Below are 22438 nucleotides of genomic sequence, written 5' to 3' on the forward strand. Positions count from 1 at the left end.
TCCTGAATGAAGAATTTGAGCAAGCACTCAAAGAAATGAGGAATGGGAAAGCAACGGGCACTGATGAAATTCCTGTTGAACTTATCAAATGCCTGGGAGATGGAAAAAGAGAAATACTGCACTTATGCAATGAAATCTATGAGAAAGGGGATTGGCCACAAGATTTCACGGAGACTGTTTTGGTACCTCTGCAGAAGAAAAGCAATGCCAGAAAATGTTCTGAGTACAGGACAATCAGTTTGATATCTCACTCGGCAAAAATTCTTCTAAGAATTCTGAACAGACGCCTATACTCGAAGGTCAGTGGCGAGTTAGAGGAAGAACAGTTTGGTTTCAGGAAAGGAAGAGGTACAAGGGATGCAATTGGTTTACTGAGGACCATTGGGGAAAGATATTTAGAGAAAGGAAAGGAGGTGTTTGTAGTATTTGTAGACCTGGAGAAAGCCTTTGATAGAGTGAATTTGGTTAAACTTTTAGAAATTCTGAAGAAAATTGGTGTAGATTGGAAAGAGAGAAGCCTTCTAAGCAACTTATACATGAATCAACGAGTTAAAGTGAGAACAGGAGACGAAATGACAGAAGGCTGTGAAATTGGAAGAGGAGTACGACAAGGATGCTGCCTATCGCCTACTTTGTTTAATATTTATTTAGAAGATATAGTGAAAACTTGTTTCCAGGGCACAGGAGGTGTCAAATTCGGAGGAAGAAGAATAAACTGCATAAGATTTGCTGATGACATGGCATTATTCGCTGAGGATGAAATAACCATAAATAGTATGTTAGAAGAGTTAAACAGCAGCTGTGAGCAGTATGGGATGAAGATTAATGTAAAGAAGACAAAGGCAATGGTTATAGGACGGAAACCAAGGAATATTAATGTGAGAGCAAACAGTGAAAGAATCCAGCAAGTGGATAGCTTCAAGTACCTCGGATGCACTATAAGCAGTGACATGAGCTGCAACCAAGAAGTGAAAATGAGAATCGCAATAGCAAAAGAAGCTTTCAATAGAAGAAAAAATGTTTTTTGTGGACCCATGGACATAGGTCTAAGGAAGAGATTAGTGAAATGTTTTGTGTGGAGTGTAGCACTATATGGTGCAGAAACCTGGACGTTGAGAAGAAATGAAGAGAAACGACTCGAAGCTTTTGAAATGTGGACATGGCGAAAAATGGAGCGTGTAAAATGGACGGACAAGGTAAGAAACGAAGCCGTACTGAAAAGAGTTGGTGAAAAAAGATCTATACTGGAGACCATCAAGAAAAGGAAAAGAAACTGGTTAGAACACTGTCTAAGAAGAAACTGCCTGCTAAGAGATGCCTTGGAGGGAATGGTTGAAGGAAGAAAAGTCCGTGGAAGAAAGAGATATCAGCTTATGGATGATATTAAATTAACTGGGTCGTATGCTATTACGAAGCGTAAGGCAGAGAACAGGGAAAGCTGGAGATTGCAGTGAAAAACCTGCCAATTAGGCAGAAAACAATGAATGAATGAAAATATTGATTTTCAATTTTCCGTTGCTGCGAATAGATCCGCCACCTCCCAGGGAGGCAAAATGACTAGCGCCGGCCCTGGTTCATAACAAAAGAAAAAGCCGCGCAGCTTATCGTCTAGTGGCAGTATATGTACTTGTTATTGTTGTGGAAGCCGGCATCCTTTGTAAATGTACAACAAAGGCAACCGACTGTCGCCGATCTCAGAGAGGAAATAATAATACTGCTTGAGGAGGAGTGTTATGGTGCAATTGTAGCGGTTTAACACGTTGGCATGTTATTATCTGCCGTTGCAGTTCCATACCAGTGTATACGGGTTTGGGAGTGAAAAGTTAGAACGCCACCAGTGCATTAATGCAATGAAAAATAATATATATATATATATATATATATATATATTTATTTTGTTTGAAATCACTCAAATAAGGAATCGTATGAAGAAGTCTTCTTTGCAGCATTTTTGGTAATTTTACTTATGTGTTAGTTCATATTTTGCGAATTTTTAGTCCATATGTATGTAGCTACATACAAAGCCACTTGTTAGTACATATTAATCCTAGTCCTGGTATAATGCATGACTTTAAAACTCAACGTTAAATAGACCTGAATTCTCTAATTTTCTTGTTGTACGTAACAGCTGTGCATCGGCGCACTACAGCGATTTTTCTATCTGCTCCATTAGCAACACTGCTTCTTTAGTTGTTTCGCGCATCGCACGGCAGAATTATCTGCGCTGGACTCTTATGTATTGCTGTAATCTTCACAAGAAATCTCCTTAAAATGGGTTTTATAAAAGACGGTGACGCAGGAAATAGCCGTTATGTTGATGCATCCGCCAGGTTTTTATCGATATAAAGTGCAATAAAAATGTCTTAAGTTGGAAAAAAACAACAGAAAATCAAATTATACTGTCAATGTAATCTGCTACGGCAAGAAAAGCAAAGATGAGGTAAGCGAATTAGCTTAGCTCGGTGAAAAAAAAATATATATATTGAAGTTGGCCAAACGACATGTGGCAACACTGCCAGCTGCTCTTCACTGCAACGTCTGCGGGAAGTGACGTAGCACAAGAGAAGCGTGACCTTGAGGCATGTTGTAGCTGTGCTCGTGCTCATCGCTTGTGTATGTGGAACCCGAAGTTTGGCGTTCATAAATTTTGCCTTGCAAGCAATGACAAAAATAGCTACTACGAACTTTTCGTGGTCAGTAACATACACTTTACGAATGTTTGTGACTGGCGTACTGTGTGGATATCGTGTTGTTGAAAGTAGCTTACCAAAACGAGTAATGGTTGTCTGATGTTGGTGCTTCGCGGCTGACAACAAAAAGCCTGGTTTCCCCTTGCACGCCACCAGCTTGCGTAATAGGAACAAGATTCCGTAGAGGTAAGTTTATATATATATTTTTATCATTATTATAATTGCGGCAAGATGCCGTGATGTTTTTTCCATTCTCTTAATATCTTTATTAAACTTTCTCACACACGAAATATTTCAACTGCCTAATAAGTTCCTGCAGTGCAGCCAACATTTTAGAATATGTAAAGTTAACAGACGTTGTTGACACGGGAAAAGAAGGGCATCGAGCAGTGAATGAACTTCCGTGTATCTGAGGAGGCAGGGAAGGGGGACTCAATAACACAAATGCTGTATTACGAATGCCAATGCCAATTGCAATTTTAAATTTTGTAATAGTTTTACGATTTTTATGCAACAAAAACTTACCGTGTCGCCTTGTAATCAAAGGATCTCTGGTTCGATTCCCGATGAACGCACACCGTACAGTGGTTCGGAGCGCTCTTTAAACTGTAGGTATCGTCTCGATTAGCCTATTGGAGCATGATATAACTATACTTCTTTACTGAAATGTTTTCAAATTACGTTCGAATAAAAATCCAACAAGATTTTTTTTTTTACTTTTGCTAATCGGGACTGATCTCAAGTTTTTTAAAATGGGATCCGAACTACTGTTCAATGTGCTTCCACCGGGTATCGAACCCGCGATCCCTTGATTACAAGACGTCCAACAAGATTTTGTCTCAACTTTGTAGACTTATCAAGTGTATTCACAACTCACGAGCGACTTCTTAAAATATTTTAAACAACAATAATAATGGTGAAAGGTGTGTGCTGTTATTATTTCAATTGGCACATTTATGTTAGTATCGTTTTGTAGGAATGCTTGTTTCGAACAACAACAAAAATCGCTTTTGTGACAGCAAAGTCAGTTTCGAAAATTCCTCTTCTTTCGAAAAATCGCTATGATATTACAAATTCTGAAAATTATAATCTGAGTAGAATTCCTTCTAGATTCTAGATCATTCAAGTGAATTTTCGTTTTGTTTGCTTTCGCTGTTTAGATGTCTGTCGTAGAAAATAGCACGAAACTATCCCAAATATCTAGAAGGGAAGGAATAGCGAATTTGTTAGCGCAGTCACTCGTATTGTTCACAGACCGGTGGTGGAGGTTTACACCCCCCCCCCCCCCGCTTACCATTTCGCCTCCTCTTCCGTCCAGCAAACAAACAAAACTATGTTTTAAAAATGCTGTTTAGTGCCATGGTGCATTTTTATATGTAGGGATATATGAAAACCAACTCCAGTACTCGCGTGGGTTTGGAATACCCTCTTTACCCACATATTGTTTCCTGGCGTCAGTAGTGGTGTGATTAGAAATACATGAATGTCACCGTGTGCTCGAACTGAAAATCCGTATAGCTATATACGAGTTCGGGTATGTAGGACCTCCCCAATGACGTAATGGTAACGTCGTCGTCATGTAACCAACGGGCGCCGGGGGTTCGATGCCTGGTAGGGGTACATATGATTTGGATCCCGCTTGAAACTGTGGTTCAATCCCGATTAGCCTATCTGTGCACAAAGTAGACTTAAAACTTCGTGTTTCGGGTAGGTGCGAAATATTCTTGTCCACATTTTCTTAGCTGGGGGAATGTCACTTCGAGCACTGTCATCGGCATATTAACTATTAACGTATTAACCACGTAACGTACGCCCTATTTTAACGCATGTAGAACGTGTCTTGACTCGACCGAGCACCGCAACAGCTGAGCACGGACATGAATCTAGAGGTTATCTCGCATCGTGCAGTGTTGCCAACTGCCGCGTTAAGTGGCGAGACACTAGGACTCGCTGCGGGTGAACAACATCCGGTCACAAGTCACGAACAGCTTCTGTCTAGGATTCTGATTCTTGTTTTCATGATAAACTGTAGAGGTGGAATTTGGGAGTAGTAAAAGGGGGGGGGGGGCACACTCACCTCAAAGCTAAAGAAAAAAACAGAAATATCATCTACCAAAACAGCAGTAAGTGCCAGTTTGAAAGTAAAACATCCGATATTTTGATCATAAGTCACTGAGATGTTTTTTTTTAAAAAAAAATCAGTATTCGCACTTACCTGGAAAACCTGGGAAGCCAGGAAAAAAAGCTTTGAAAAACCCTTGATACACTATTTAAATTAGATATTTGTGGAGCCCCTCGCCCACCCTGGCTACGTGGCTGTAAGTGAGATAAATTTAATTGCTTTTGTTATTGCCAGGATCAGATAAGGGGAAGAAACTAATTCACATTTTTCTCCAACAATCTCCTTTATTGTAGATGTTTTATGTAATTTTATACGTATTTATTTTCAACGATGATGAAGTGACGTCGAAAATTTGAAAAGAATGCTCTTTCCTGCTTCCTGTATGCAATACTAATTCAGTGTAGTGTAATTCAAAACAAATGTCACTTCCAAATCACCGCTATACAGTTCATCATATGCAAACGTCAATTATTATCAATTTTGTTTGTATGTTTTATATAATTTTATGTTGTTACGCGCAAAGTGTTATTAATTGCGATGCAATTTCAAATTACTTTACATTCCTAGGCTGAAGGTTCTGACCGGACTTTGACTGTTAGGTTGGTTGGTTGATTTGGTGTTTTAAGTCCACTTTATGCATAGTAAGGCTATTTGGGACTGGACCTACAGTTTAAAGTAAGATCCGAACCACTATGTGTCTCCACCGGGTATCGAACCGGGGCTCCCTTGATCCTTAGGGTTTTACCCCAAACATATCTATTTAATATTTATGTATTAATGTTTTAAAACATTATAATATGTCCAGGAAAGTTACTTGAAAATACCTGGAAACGTGCAAGAATTTTGTTTGGCCAAATGAGTGGGAAACACTGAACCTGAAGTTCATGTCGTCCTCGTCTTGTAACCAAGAAGTCCCGGGTTCGATGCCCGGTGGAGGCACATAGTGATTCGGATCCCACTTTAACCTTGTCATTCCAAATGTCATTACTAGGGTCCAGGACTTTATGTCCTCAGATAAATGCAGAAATATTCCCAGCAAAGCCACAAATATGCACAACAGTACTTTCGAATTTCTCATTCATGACATGGGAAGCTAGTATCTTCCAAGGAAGATCCACTAGGGTGGTGTGGGGTGGGAGGGTATTAAATGAAGCCAGAATTCCTTTGAGCAGTCACGTGTTGTACTTTTTACTACATAAATTTGCTTTTTTCACAAGCTTAATTTATTTTGTGCCTCCTTGATTATGTTTTCTTTGTTTTTATATTTAATTTATATATTTTTTGTTTTAATTTATTTTTATTGGGGAAGATTCTTTAATGATTTTCTGTTGGTGTCTTGCTTGGTCCGGGAAGCTTCCTGAGAATGTTTTTAATCTGACCAACTTCTATCGTACACCTACACAAATAGTTTCTAACTTCTTACCAAGCACAAATTCTGTAACAACACATTCTTTAAATTTTAAACCACCATCTTCTAAATTTCCACCGTCATCTTCAATCTCATTCTCATTAGAATGGTCATTATGCTCAATATTTTCTACACTCAGATCGTTGTCATCTAAATCACTAATTTATCTACATCGTCCTCCTCGCCTGAAGATTCTAGACGTAATCATTGTACATACTTGTATCTAATATCTGAGACATGTGGAATACAAAAAGGAAAATCACTCACAAAAAGTAGGACAAAAATTAAATACTACACTAGAAGGCGCGTGTTGTAAAAAGTACAACATTCACTCACGCTCATTGTTAGAAGCTTTATTTGCCACTGACAAACCGTTAAGGGAGTTGCTTGAACTTCTAGAACTGATGGGGGAGAGTCAAGAAAAAATATAGACGTGGGCACCACGTTACAATGTTACCAAATGCCTTTGCTAGAAACAAAACAACTCTGTTGTAAAATTTACAACGGCGCCCTTCCAGAAAGGTGAACGGAAGAATGTAGTGGAACAACACTGAAAATATTGTGAGGTTCACTGGAATTATCCTAAATTTAGGTTACTATTATGTCATTTTTACACCTTTGTGGAAACTAAAGTATAATTAGCAGCTCAATACAGCTCTGGTAAATCTAGGCAATCAATACACAAACACAACTTTTATAGTCAGATCTTAACTACATAACATCTGAAAAGCAATTTACAAAATATTTGTCAAGACATGTTACACTCGATATTATTTCTGTTCCACAATGCACATATCATCTTGTGGCAGCAATCTAGGGATTATAATGTACGAACATTTGAAACTTGTTTACTTTCTGTCCTGTAGTTCTGGGGCCCGCACAACAATAACAGAGAATGTTTACCCTGAAATTAGTGATTGGTCGTTCGTGAACGATCGTTCCTTTTGAACGACTCCCTCTTGGGAGCTGTGAACTGCCCGCTCCTTCGGGGTGAACGAGCAGTTCCTCTGTGGTCGTTCCTCGGAGTCGTGGGCTTTGCGTGTGTTGCTCCAGCAGTTCCCGCTCCCAGTTGTCGTTCACTTCCAAGTAGAATCTACCTGCGAGAGAGAGCGACGGTGCTTTGTTTCTGCTTGCGTTATTGTTGTGGCGGTTTTCCACAGAGAAATGCGCGCAACTCTATTTATAACAACAGTACAGTAGCGGAACAACAAGGGAGGGATGGATGGGCTGATTATTCACTTTTAACACTTACTGTGACATGTTTTCGCAACGTGAGAATAACTATAAAAGGAACTTCGGAAACAAGCTCCGATGAAACACACAGGGTTCCTGTTGTGTGCTCTTCTTTATTCAAATGTCTTTCAATCGGCAGAACTACTATCGTAAAGAAAAGGTGGGGGCGGGAGGACTGGGGAGAGCGTGTGGATTAAAGTGCTATTATTTGCAATCCAAGTATTCGTTGTATCCTCCATTCTCTTATGGGTGTTTGTTTGGCCGTTTATCCAATTGCATGGACATCCGTAAGTGGCGGGACAAGGGGACGGCGCCAGAAATTTTCGACCGGGTGGGCAGAAGCTCCTATTGATAGATTAGGGTGGGCAGTATAAATGTAAGACCATGTATGTGTACGTAAGACGTATGTATCCCCCTCTCTCTCACACTCCCGATTTTCCTCTTACTTCTTTTCCCTTTCCTTGTTTTCCTCTTTATTCTTTTCTAATCTATTCTCGCATCTTGTTCCATTTCCTTTCGTTTTGTCTCTGATGGACACAAGGAAGTGTTTACACACGCAGACATACCCCAGCCATACATTCTAATGTATGCATGTTAATACAGTGAAATAAATTTGAATTAGATTTAAGCTTGTGTTGCAAATACAAGGCACATACTTGATTTTATGTATTCGGCGACAGTGATAGAAAGTGCGATGGTAGACAATCGTGCAGTTTCTCGTAATTTAAATGCATGTTCCTGAGCATAGTATTTTCATCGTATGAGTTTTTGACTGAAATAGTATTCTTACTCCTTAGGGGTCACTTTTCTTAGCTTACAAGGTTTGTACAACTGAGAAATCTATCTGAATGTTTGTAGTAGCGGCGATTGGGTTCCAACATTTGAGGGGTAAGGACAATATACTTTTTCTTTGTAGAAAAGGCTTAGCATAAAAAGGCCATAGTGCAGGGGCAAAAAGTGGCAAAATTTGGCGAGGGAACCGCATCCCCCACTTCCCGGTCCTCCTAATCGCCGCCACTGAATGTTTGGATTAAAATGAACGTCTTATTAGGAATGATTTAAAACACACACGGAAATCAAATTCTTTGTTCATTGTCCATGAAGTATTCCTAGGCTAATGAAAGGCTATTTTGACAGAATATCACTCACAAACAAGTAAGATCGAAAAATCTGTTCAGAATTGAAGAGATTATTAGCTAAGTTGTTATTCATTTTCTGAACTGTCATGTTACTAATGCGGGAGAAGCAATACACGTATGGTTGGTTACATGAACATATTTTTTGAGGTAACAAAATTATTTAGGACACAAGGAATTCATCGAAGTTGATCACCGTGCCAGTAATTATTCATCTATTTTTCATAATGACTTGGGTTGCATGGCGTGACCATTTCGAACACACTAGAATGTCAACCTCTATCCTGTGCAGCACACCCTGGAAATTTGATTTTTCAGGCAAGGAGTTCCTGGTGCTTGGAACCACTGTCAAAGTAATAATTTATGAGGGTTTGTATTTTGAGTGTCAGCTTGTGTTTGATTTCGCCCCTTCGTAACTTTAATCTAATCACCATTGAACCTTATCGTCGTCATTATCAAAATTAGCAGAAAAATGACAACCTTTAAACAGCCAATGGGTCATATATGACCCATGGTGCGGATTACAACATTCACGTGCTTTTAGGACCTTCATACTTGTATGTGAGGTTGTAAACGCTGACAGATGTTGAGACAAGACATTGAAATGTCATGTGGAAGAAAACCCACCCCCTCCCCTTTTTCTAATAGGTATGCAAATTAGCTATTTTTAGCCAAAATGCAAATTGTACATATTGCTTCATATTTCAGCTTGTATGAGAACTAGAACTTGAAACAAGTTTCGCTTTGTTGCAAAAGGTCTACTCTTTGAAAACAATGCAAATGTTTGCGCCCTTTTTCCAAAATAACAGGAGAAGAGGGTGCGAACGCCAGATTTTTTTTTCATTGAAATTTTGGGACTTGGCCCCTCCCAACCCCGTTTTTCTCAATTGGGCTTTCTGAATTGTACACGGTCGCGTGCTCTGATGATTTTGCTTTCAAACAAAAGTTATCCGAAGTAGATTGCTCAAATAGTATCCGAGATATAACGTTTTTCTGAAATAAGTGTAAAAATTTAAAAATCGCGTGCAAAGGCCGCGGCGAGAGAGGGGTTACTTTCGAAAACCGGCTCGGCTGTTTAAAGGTTAAATATAACAAATCAACCACAACTTACTGTTCCAAAAATGGAGTTGCATTAGTTCATACCTCATAGAAAGGTGAGATGGTAGTTTCAATTGCACAGCGTTTCATTAGTGGATCAAGTCAAGGCAGCTAATTCCGTGAACAATGACGTTGTTTTCCCAAAGTCTCAAATATTTGCCTCAGGCAATCACCCTCGTAAAATGGACGCACCTTCTGTGGTGATAAAATGCCACGTTTGGTGCGAGTTATTTCTGTATATTTTTCCCCAAAGGCATAACGCTGTCGCATTATAATGAAGACGTCCTGTGTTCGACTCCCCCTCCTCTGGTGGAAGCACAATGCACACTGGTTCCACGTTAAACTGTAGGTTTAGTCCCGATTAGCCTATCTGAGCATAAAAGTGGATTTAAAAACAAACTAATAAAATCGTCTTCTGGATACTTCGTGACATAACTTTCTTTCTTTACTTCAGCTGCATCTACAGATTCTGTTAACATTTTCGGCTGATTCATGTGGCAAAATTTATGTATATGGAACGAGGATTTCTAAATAGGATAAGCCACTCATTAGCATTTGAATAATTCTGTAGCTTTTTCCATACATAACTGGTTTATCAAAATTTATTCACTGCAGTATTGTAGTGATTATTGTGATTCCTTCTTATTAGTAAAATGAATATAAAGTTGATATTTCGCATACCATATTGATATTTGAAGATAAGAAGTATATAAAAATTGTAATGAAATAAAAAAAGGGACACTTCTGGAATTTTAATGCAGAGCTAATTAAAACTATATTATACTCTCTAGGTTTATGGCTTCAGCAACAGAAGCCTTTCATCTGTCCCTATTCGGGGCAAGATCAATCCCATCTTTTCGATCCTTGCCGATTTCTTTTAGGTCCATCTCAACGTTATCCCTCCATCCTCTTCTTGGCCTTCCTACTGGTCTCTTACCATCAGGTTTCCCAACAAGAATCCTGTAAACTATTTTTTTCCTCTGCCATTCGTGTCACATGGCCTGCCCATCTAAGTCTTCTTGATTAAATTATTCTAATAATAATAATTAAAAAGTCAAAATAATGTATTGTGTTGCCGGTGGAAATAACGCTAAGATGATGATTTTATTTGTTTATTTAGAGATTATTTTAACCATACCCAGGCCGGGATTTATATACGTATGTGGAGGCCCGGAGCTGCAGTCCTCAAGTTCGACCTAAATTCTGATATAATCTTGATCATACCCTGCATAATTTTGAGCCTCCTAAGCCTACTAACTGCTTTTAATCATGGAAGTATTCATTTGATCACAGTTTTTGTTTCAATAGCTCTAGTATTTACTTTCACTTTCTAATGACAAAATTGGCTTTTTATGGGTTGATAATATGTGAATATTTCTAGCATAGATAATATTCACAAGTTAAATATACATGTTATGAACACCAGAATACACTTATTTATCGAATTATTCATATATCTCCAAGTATATGTACTTATTGAATTGGATTGGGTGGGCAATCGGGTGGGCACAGGAATTTTTGGGTGGGCGCTTGCCCACCCGTGCCCACCCCTGGCGCCGTCTCTGGGACGACGGCACCCTGAAAAATGATTTGCAAAATACAATTATATATTCAACACATATTATTTTATTTCAGTCGCAGTGACTTGTTCATTATTAGAATGGTGTAAAAGGAACATGACAATTTCAAACTAAAGGACTGTCCCACTATTGCATGGAAAAATATGACTCGTTTGCTTCCCCCCAGAAAAAAATACTGCGTACATCCATGTTTAATTGTCACAGTTAATCTAACGGTACGAAAACGTAAGCAACGAATCCAACGAGACCCGTAGCCAGAAATTTCATTTCGGGGAGGGGCTCATATCTTATCAGCAGTCGCCATCTAAAGGAGATAAAAGGGGTGTAGAAGCTCTGAAGATGAATTTCTCAGTATATTACAACTTATTATACAAGGTGTTTAATCTTGCTAAGGGAGTAAAATTAATTACCATAATACACTATTTAAATTACACATTTGTAGGATTTCAGCCTCCCGATCCGCTCCCCTGGCTATGTACCTGGATCCAACAAAGACGACGCAGAATCTGACAAACTTATCTCCCCCCTCCCCCATCAGTCTTCAATTATTTCGCACCCTGACCGGTACATTGTTTCCTTCCTCCTGTGTATGTTCTCTTCTCCTTTTTTTCATGTTGAATAGTAGGCGAAGTTCCATCCCTCCCTAATCCTTTTCACTCAGAATAACTCCAGCAACAATCCTCCCCACCCTCTTCGTTCAACTGCACGAAAAAAAAAACGGCGAGTGTTGTCTGTCGTTTCTTTGAACGACTCCCTTAGTGAGCAAGCTCCAGTGAACTGCTTTGCAAAATGAGCTGCATCGTTCCTTTGAACGACTCCTTGCGGTGAGCGAGCTGAACTGACTCCCGAAAAGGAAGGGCCATAACCCATCACTACCTCAAATGCTCACACGGCTATCAATTGTCGGCAGGATAAAAAAAAGGCGGGCGGGTATTATTGTTCTGTACTACATAGTTCGTAAGAAAAGACGGAATCTTCTTCTTATTTCTCCCTCCCTAATTTCATTATCCTGCCATTCATTATATAAACTATCCGTTGCGCTAAAGCTATGAAGAATGAATTATAAAATAACCGATTCTATGCAAGACAATTACGAAATTTTTCATATGTCTTATTACGAGAAAATTGTAGAAATGTTGTAAAAACGCGAAATTGGTAAAATATGCTTTGTCAAGTTCTCTTTCGGCTGATTTTCATCAGATACGTAAAGATCTCGCCCCAGTATTCGATCTGATGCCAAATAAGAAAAACATGTTATATGTTATTCATCACCATTACAAGAAGGCAACAAATGGAACATTTGAGGGGAGGGGAGTTGAATAAGCAGTCATATTACTCTTACAGCTTGCTTGTAATTATTGTTGTTGTATTTTTTGCACTTACATTTTTGTTTTCAACATGTCATTGAAGTGAATTTACTTGTGAGAAAACAAACGTAACGAAGCAATCATGCCCTAACAAAGAGACAAACTGAAGAACACCTACTTCGAAACTCCCCTAAACCACGGAGACAGCTATACTCCTTCAATCAGGAATAACACAAAACGTATTTGTGGTAATTCATGTTCAATGTTGTGGTATGATTCAGTGAAGGCAATTAAGTAATTTATGTTTGATATTTTAGGCTTTTGCGCTCCCACATTTTAGTTCATTTGTTCGAATGATGTAAAAGTTAGTACTTTAGGCCCAAAACTAGCCAGCAGAATTTTAGGAAAGAAAATAAAACAAGATGGCACACAAAACTACGATGTAAACAATGTAAAGCTACATGCCGTGAAGAGGGATTCACATGTTTACAATCTAGGCTAATTGTGGAGGTGATGTGATCAGCACCACGCTCCGGTCACCTTTAACCTGAGGCACGCTGAACTCCAAAGCCACCCAAAGTAGACAGCTTGCTTGGAAAATTCCCACCTGATATGACTCACTCCGGGAATCGAACCCGTGTCTGCCGCGTGACAGTCAAACACGTCATATTTACTGGACGGCCGCGACTTCTCGCTGTAATAAGGCCGTACGAAATATACTAGAAAAAACACGTAAAATAGTAATGAGCACACAATGAACACGCAAAACATTTTAATTTCTTGCTTTTGGGGCGATTTTCAAGGTAACTATTCAGAAAGAGATCTCTACTATAAAAAAGATCCAGCCTTAGAAATTTACCTCCCCCTAGGGCAGAGACCTGTAAAGACGTCTTGGAAAATCTTGGACTCTGTAGGTGTGTATCCTGGATATCGTTGAACAACACTGATGAACTTTGATACCGTGCAGTTGACATTACGAGTATTCTCGGATACAGGGTAATTCAAAATGAATAGTGCAACTTTACAGTTATTATGACGTTACTATTTATGATAGAAAATCAGACAAGGCATAAAGCAAAAACTGGAAGTTTTACTCATATGACTCACATTATAAAGATTCAACATGGGAACCCCATGTAACGCGGAAAAGGTCCAAACGATATTCAAGTACTTGCTATGCACGAGACAGCAAGTCGTTGTCAACGGTTTCGAAGGCACTAACAATTCGCAGTTGTAACTTTGGCAAATCTTTCGGAATAGTGAAACATTTGCGTTACTACCGAAAATCATGCGGAACTGTCTTTGCACCATTGTAATTGAATCAGTTCTCGATAGCTCCAACACACAATACGCCTTCTACTGGTCATTAGCCATTTTGCGACACTGGCGATCCTGGTGGAGCATCGGCTAAGCAGAATAAGCCCGCTAAGTGGGAATAAAACTTCCAGAGTTTTCTTTATATTGATGCCTTGTCTGATTTTCTATCATAAATAGTAACGTCATAATAACTGTGTAAAGTTGCACCATTCATTTTGAATTACCCTGTATATTTGTACTAAAAGCGACAACACGGGGGACGAGTTAACTGAACCTACCTTTCTCAAATGTATGGCCAAGTGGTTGGGACAGTGCGCTACGACTCCAGGGGTTTCGGTTTCGAATCCCGGCCTGTTCTTTCTGTGAGTGTCCCTATCAACTTACCTTCATCGTCGCGATTAGCCAAGAAGAGGCAGAAAAGCGACGCTAAATAACGAAAATGAAAATGAAATCTTGTGTGTACGTCAATGGGGCATACACTGTGGTTCATCTATACGCGTTGCCAGAAATACTCTACAGGGAGCGAGCGACCTGCGCCCTAAAGATTTAGTTAATTTAAAGACAAAGAGAAATAAATGTCAGTGGCAGGAAATGAGTCAACGACCAAAATGTTACAAACAACAATTGGTCGACTTTGTGTCCTCTACACGCTGTGAAAGTTTGTAGGTGTTGCCCAGTGAAACCATGAATATTAGAGTGTGTCGTGCCCAGGGTGAGGGGTTGTGGATTCTCTTTTATTACATTTTTTTATAGAAATGCCGGGCTAATGGAAAGGTGTTATGATCAACCTCCCCATGGGCACGCCACCTTATTAAGATAACTTTAGCTGAATCCAAAAAGCATGCTGACGTTGTTTCATAATGACATACTTAGTGATTTAGAAGTGCCTGTCAACTGCCTTCAGTTTTGAGTGGATCTTGCGTCAATGGGACATGCACTCAGGGTGTCTACCAGTCTGGAAAACATGGAAATCCTGGAAAAGTTAGGCAACTTATTTTTTCTGGAAAAGTCATGGGAATGTCAGGGTAATTTACTGTCTGGAAAAAGTCAACATTTTTGTAGTAGTGCACTAAAAATAGGTTCTTGAATATAGAAAGAAAAAAGGGACAAGCAAGAAACTTAAAACTTGTTGACAAACTACACTTCAGTTTAATATACTGACCATTACAAGTTCTTACAGTAAAATTTGAACTATGTTTATGTAGAAATCTACTACAATAGGTGGCTGTAGGAATTTACCATTTCTTGTTGCTTTTTTAGTGTCCGTTTGATAGTTATTGGGAAAAATATGTGTGCTATTAAATTGTACTATAATTATGTATTATTTAAGCAGTAATTTATGATTTTTTTAAAAAATAATTCTTTGTTAATCATTAGTTAATGATCAAGTCAAGTTTCACATAAAAAACTCACCCCCCCATAAAAACTCGCCCCCCGAACACTTGCGTCCCACCCCATATCCAACAGTCAATTACTGTTGAGTTTTCCTCCTCGTTATTACCTTTACATGTGAAGTAGATATTCCAGTATTATGTTTAGCGAGATTCGAAGCATGCATTTAGCTGAAATACAGTGACCTTCTTCCAGACATGTACACTAATTGCCCTAATAGTTTGGCCTGGAAAAGTTTGGTACTTGGTATGGAAAATCTGGAAAAGTCAAGGAATTTCGTTTTTACAAATTTGTAGACACCCTGACACTGTGGCTCATTCTTTCAGGGACAAAAGAAGCGGCTCGCGATGGCTTCGGAAGAGGAGAAGGTCTGGAAGCTACTGGAGTGCCCCGTGTGCTACGAGGTGGTCGTCCCTCCGATTTACATGTGCAAAGAGGGTCACCACATATGTAACGTGTGCAAGGAGAAGTGCTTCCACTGTCCGCAGTGCCGTGCAGAGATCACAACGACCAGGAACTACACCACAGAGTCCATCGTGAAGACAATATCCCTCCCGTGTCCCAACAGGGTGTACGGCTGCTTGCACACCACCAACCTGGAGGCGAGGCAGCAGCACAAGACCCGTTGCCCTTATAATCCATTCAAGTGCCCCATCGATGACTGCAGAGAGTCGGTAGGGAAGAGTTCGGTGGTGGAACACTTCAAGACCAAGCATTTCGCTCCTTCGATGGAGAACTTGTCCACGAGCGGGGTCGCCAAGTGGATGTGGGTGCTGAACAAGACCATCGAGCACTACCTCTGCATCTGCGAAATCTCCAACTGGGGGTCTTTCCTCTACCAGGAGAAGAAGGACCCCTCCCACCTGTCCGTCCACTGGTTACAGTACTTTGGTACCAAGGAGGAGGCCTCGTCCTTCACCTACGAGTTGTCGCTCAAGGAAAGGGCCGGGCAAAAGTTCACTTTCTCGGGAAACATGGAGTCGATCACGCTAACCTTTGATGAACTGAAGGCGACAGGGAACTATTTGGTTGTCGGAGGGAAGTTGAAACCGGAGGTCGAGAGTCGCGAATTGACAATCACGATTAAGAAAACCGATCCTAGAGTTAAATGAGTTCTGTGCAGGACAAGAATGTTGACAGAGAGTATTAATTTACTTTAAAATTCTAATTCATCGCAAGAAAACAACGATATCTTACTCGAAAACTAGTAATTGAGTAGTTCAATGTCAAACTAAAATACACGTACAAATGTACTTGCCCGTAACTGTTTTATTATTATTATGTGTGTTTTTACGTGCAGCGTTTTAAGGTTTTACATCATTTTATAATGTTGCATGAAAATAAATGTTATGAGGTTATGTACACACAACGGATGTAAATCTCAGGGAATACAGTGTATATAATTTATAAGCAAAAAACAGTGGAATGCAGTGAACATAATTTATAAGCAAAAAACAGTGGAATACAGTGTATATAATTTATAAGCAAAAGAACAGTTATCTGCGAGGAAAGAAAATTTTATTGCTTGTAATATTTTTGTCAGAGACAAAGTTCCTATGTGTTAAACAGTATTATCTCCAAAATGATTTTAATGATACACGCTAATAATTTTATGTTTTAGCAACATTGCAGCATAAGATATATGAATATATGTATAAAAATAAAGGAAGAACAAGTCCGGTAGTAATTCTTCCTTTACACTTTTAATCTAAAGTTCTGTATAAAATTGGTGCTGTGTTGAAAAGTTGTATAATGTAACTAAACACTTTCCTTAATTGCATATAATAAAAATAAAGTTTCATACATAAAATGAAATTGTTTTTGAAAATTGGATATAACAGTAGCACGTCTATCAGCATTGACATGGTCAGAAAGAACAAATTGAATTCAGTACCAACAAAGCTTAGCCAAGTTTTTGATAGTATTGTTAAGACAGGATCACTTTTGATTTTTTTAAAGTATAAATCCTTAATTGCTTCTTGTAATACCTTATCAAGTTCAATCAAAGATTATTCACTATTATTTGGCTGATATCGGGATATATTTGATTGAGCAATAATATTTGTTAATAGTAATTTATGTGGCTTGTCATTATTGACAGAAATGTCACAATTAAGACCTCTAGAAGAACATAGGACTGTATCAGACATGCTGTAAAAAATAATCATTCAACGTGTGAAACATCAATCTTAACGAAAGTTTTTCTTATTCTTTACTTTTCGTATTTAACGTAGCTTTTCTGACACTCCTAGCTAACGGCGACAACAAGGATGAATGATAAGTAAATTAAATTGATAACGGACATTCAAATAGGAATGCCCACGCCTGGATCATGACTCAAACTAGGAAATCTTTGGTGGCGAGATCGCAAGCATCACTTCGTATTCGTATAACAGTGTTATTGATAACTCAAAACTTTAACCAAATAAAAAGATTCATCGTTGTGATTAAATATACGTAAGGTGAGAGAGATATATTACAACTGCAAGTTTTAATGTTACATTATTGTGATGGTTGCAAGAATTAGACCGCGCCTCAAGTCGTTTTAGAAAAATCCTCTCCTTTCAAAAAAACACTATGAAGTTCCAAATTCTGAAACTTTACATCCGTTTTGAATTTCTTCTAGACCTTTCAAGCCAATCGTATGTTGTTTGTGTACAAATAATGTGATAGAAAATACGCTTACAGTGTCACGAAGCTATCACAGATTTTAGACGGCGAAAGCTGCACGAAAACAGTGATTCCCATTAAAAAAGAAATAAAAAAATATGCAGGGCCAGTAACTACTTAAGCGATTGGTCTTGGACCATATTACACTATACTTACACGGAAAATGCATGCTATCCCAATTTCAGTTATTCTAATTTCCAAAGTGGGGGCCACACAAGAAACAATGACGGAGCAGATGTGAACCTTTGTTCACAGTGTAGACCACATTTCCCTAGAAGGATTTCCAGAACACATGCAACTATCCAGAATTGGCAAATCACAGTGTTTTTTTTAGTTTTTGTTTTTTATACGTAACAGGAATTTTCGAAAATTACTTCGCTGGAGTAGGCCAAAGGCTTCAGTTTCGTAATTAAAATTTGTACAAATAAAATCTTGGCGTAAATAACTTGTGTATTATTGTTTTGGAGAATATTCCATGATACTTTTTACAACTCTCTCTAAAAAGAAAAAAGTAATGCATGAAATGATTTCTGGCGAATGTCCGCATAATCGGAGCTAGTGCGTGACTATCTTTTTCAGCTGAAACGCTGGCTTGTAATACGTAAAAGTTCAAAATCATGACTTACATGGTAATTAATGCAAAGTGTATAAAGCTTAAAATGATTACGTTGCTATAAATCTCTCCATGCATACAATATTATGAAGTCTGTCAAGATATTATTTCCTTTCAAATTGCAACAACACTGTTCAGTTCTTATTTAGCTAAGTGCATATGACCGTGTGGTGCAATGCTTGTTGCATGTGTTGTTTGTTTTCAGTTATTTCGAATAATTAGCCTTTTCAGTTATTTCGAATAATTAGCCTAAGTCACTATTTGACGGAAATTAAGCGCAGTTCAGTGGACGTAGGAAACAGTTTTTACGTGGTGTTATAAACTGATTTTTAAAAATATAGACATATTACGACTTAATCATATCTGATGTTACAATTGCATTATTTAAAATTACATATGTATGTATGTATGTATATGTTGTGTGTGTTAAACACACTTGCTCTTTGGATCTCTATTTAAAGAACTAGTCTATATGTGCACTTTCAGTGAGAAAAGCAGGTTATTGCAAAGACCACTCAAAGCGAAATCTGAACCACGAGAAATGTGATATGCCTCGATTTCCACGAGTAGGACACGAATATAAGAATATATATATTTTTTATACCAAGGAATTCCTTGACATGAGTCATCAACTGTTATGTAATTTTATCAACCATATATATATATATATATATATATATATATATATATATATATATATACACACACACACACAGTAAAACCTGTCTATCCCGGAACATGATGGTTCCGAGCAAAATTTTCCGTCCTAACAGTTTTCCTTCTTATACAGGGTTGACTTTAAATACAGTATAGAGCGCTGCAGGAAATAATGGAAAGACAGATTTACATTTCGCATTACTTATAATGTAGAGTAGTAATGCATGTACGTACATGAATAAAAATGCCTAACAGTCGCAATAAGCATAGCAGATATTTTAATTATGTAACTACACAACATGTTGGTACACTTTTTACAGTATTGTAAGAACGTACAGTACGTACTTATATATCTTTTCGAACCTGGGACCCCTGTCGTCGTAGCGCGATGTGCATAGAGGGAAAGATAAAGATTGAAAGATGGAATAAGAGAGGTGAAGAAAGATTGAGATAAAAGTGAAGAAAAATAGAGAGATAACAAGAAAAATAGAAAGATGACGAAAGAACAGAGGAGAAATAGACAAAGAAAGTTGGAGAAAGAGGGTAAGAGATGAAAGAAAGAAACGGAATCGTAACACCTATGAGTATTGTAGCGCATTCTTTCATATCGACAATGTTAACGATAAGCGAGTGGCAATAGAGACGTGTTCCACTTACAGATTTGCATTGTTTTCTTGCGAGCGAAAAAATAAAGGAAGAAATTTCCGTCTTACTGAGAATAAAAACATCTCGTTGGTCTTTAAATGGTGTTCCGTTTCGGCCTTAATCAGGTCATTTTCAGGTATAAAATCGGTTCGTTCTGAGGACTTTTTTTTCCGTATTTACAGGTTTCCTTCTTATAGAGGTTCCGGGATAAACAGTTTTTACTGTATAAACATGCCGCTAGTGGCCATTGTCCTGCTGAGGAATATATATAAGCGCACATAAAGGGGTTAAAAGAACCCCTCGCTTTGGGATTTTTTTTTATATGAAGCAAATAGGTCAATATAATTATTTCGCTCCGTTTTCATACTACCTAATTGCCAATACAGAAATTATGTTTCAGCAGCTGATCTCCCTCCAACATCGCCATTAAAAACTTTCTAGATTAGCCTGATCAACAGCTTGGTACTTTGAAAAACATAACAGGGTGATCGATTCGATAGTAGTCTATTTGGAGGACAAAATTTTTCCAGGTGGGTACCAATGCATCGACATTCTCAGACTGATTCTGAAAAAAAAACAGAAAATCACGTTCAACCTTTCTTTCAATTTTGGAACGTGGCTATTGGAATTTAATTGGGTAACACTAACATTGGTAACAATTCTCGCCTTCAACGTTTTAACATCTGGAATTGGTGAACTGTACACTGTGTCCTTAGTAAATTTCTATATAAAAAAAGTAGGGCTGAGCAGATACCGTTGCCGATACTCTTATCGATTCCCACCAATAGCGATACTTGAAAATTGCAATAATTAAAATTTGTTCAAAATATTGATCAATATTGGTGTGTAAATATTCTTATTGAATTATATGCACCAATTTACCAATAAATTTGCTTTAGAATATATTAAAATAGATGTTATGTAGTCAGAAAATGCAGTTTTTCGTGCAAAACGTGTGCAAAATAAAAATAAAGTTTGAATTTTGCATAATTTCCAGGATAATTAGACTCCGCGAAAGACCAAAATGCCGGAAAAGTATCGGCTGGAATCGGTAGATGAATTCAAGCCGATACCAATACATCGGCTCAGCCCTAGAAAAAAGTCTAGAAGTGTAATATGCGGGAGAACGTTAAGGCCATGATATTGGACCATCCTTCCCAAACCCAGCGGTTTGGAAGCATTTTACTCAAGTACCGACGAATACCTAAAGCTCGATGTGAAGATGATGTCTAATACATGGCCAGAACTTGAGTATCTTTTAGACATTCTCCATGCCACCAACAATAAAATAACATAAAGAGCAATAAGTCAATAAAGAAGCCCTATATAAAAAGTACCATTACGATTCTTTTCTTTCAGATCGCCACTGAGGAGACCTGGAGGCTATGGAACAGAATGAGAAACTCTGGAGACAACTGGAATGCCCAGTATGCTACGAACTGGTGTCGTCCCCAATCCAGATATGCCAAAACGGCCACCACGTGTGCAAGAACTGCAGGGAAAGATGCGCCTACTGCCCTCAGTGCCGGACGGACTTCTTGAACGCCAGAGTCCAGATACTGGACTCCCTGTACAACTACGTACCTTTACCATGTCCGAACAGGGACCACGGGTGCAGGGAGACCTTCAAGATCGCCGATCGGCAGAACCACAAGGCCTTCTGCCCTTACAACCCCTTCAAGTGTCCTCTGGACGACTGCGAGGAGGTCGTCGGGAAGATTTCCGTCACCGACCATCTGCAGGCCAGGCATCCGTCCATAAGGATCATCGAGCTCCTGTCCCATCAGGCAGTCGCGCAGTGCAGTGGGACCATCTCGGACATGCACGAGAGCATTCTGTCCATCCGAAAGATCCCAGACTGGGGACTCTTCTTCTACCAGCGAAAGCGGGACGCCTCCAACTTCTTGATCGTGTGCATCCAGTACTTCGGTACCAAAGAAGAGGCTTCGATGTACGAATACGACCTCGTGCTAACTCAGGATAGGGGTCAGAAGTTTACCTTTTCTGGTCCTGTGGAATCCATCGCACTAACGTACGAAGAACTGAGAAACTCGGGGAACTACTTGGTTGTAGGGGTGAACCAAAACGGAGAGAACCCGGATGTGACATACTCCCTTACAATTACGATACGCAAGGTGAACTCTTATGCTTAGCTCAACATTCCGAATTCAATGGTTCTGATTTGTGGCTATTTATACTATTTTTAGGGGCTTATAGTTACCAATCTTATCAATGTTTAATGACATTATAGGTATACAAATTTGCACAAATTATAAGAGGCATGGCAGCAAAATGTTAAGTGAACAAACGCTAACTCAATACATCAGCTACCACACAAAGGTTAGTAATATGCAATAAATTTAAAAGTTATATTTGTTTTTAATAAAATATCACATATTTTTATGATTGTAGGTGATTTTTAACACTTATGGTGCGTTTGTTTTAAGAAAGAACCATAGCATTCAAATTTCCAAAGATGTTCAATATTTGTGCTGGGGTTTTTAATTTCCATATTGGCGGATTTCTGTAAATGATTTGTCATGGCTGTGGAGAGCACTTGTCTCTGTTAT

The 22438-nt window shown here is 38.7% G+C and overlaps 1 protein-coding gene across 2 annotated transcripts; it reads left to right on the forward strand.

Annotated features, from left to right (window-relative positions):
* The first annotated feature begins 2578 nt into the window (after window positions 1-2578).
* On the forward strand, window positions 2579-22375 carry LOC145985284 (E3 ubiquitin-protein ligase siah2-like). 2 transcript variants are annotated; one of them, XM_083119107.1, is made up of 2 exons: window positions 2579-2876; window positions 21228-22375. In XM_083119107.1, the coding sequence occupies exon 2, from the start codon at window positions 21254-21256 to the stop codon at window positions 22019-22021; it is 768 nt and encodes a 255-aa protein (XP_082975233.1). In that variant the 5' UTR covers window positions 2579-2876; window positions 21228-21253; the 3' UTR covers window positions 22022-22375. The 2 variants fall into 2 exon arrangements, with proteins under 2 accessions (XP_082975233.1, XP_082975234.1); XM_083119108.1 differs by lacking the exon at window positions 21228-22375 and adding an exon at window positions 15610-17078.
* Window positions 22376-22438: the final 63 nt, after the last annotated feature.

This window comes from Lepisma saccharinum, chromosome 3, assembly GCF_977018435.1.
Source record: "Lepisma saccharinum chromosome 3, izLepSacc3.1, whole genome shotgun sequence".
Lineage (NCBI taxonomy): Eukaryota > Metazoa > Arthropoda > Insecta > Zygentoma > Lepismatidae > Lepisma > Lepisma saccharinum.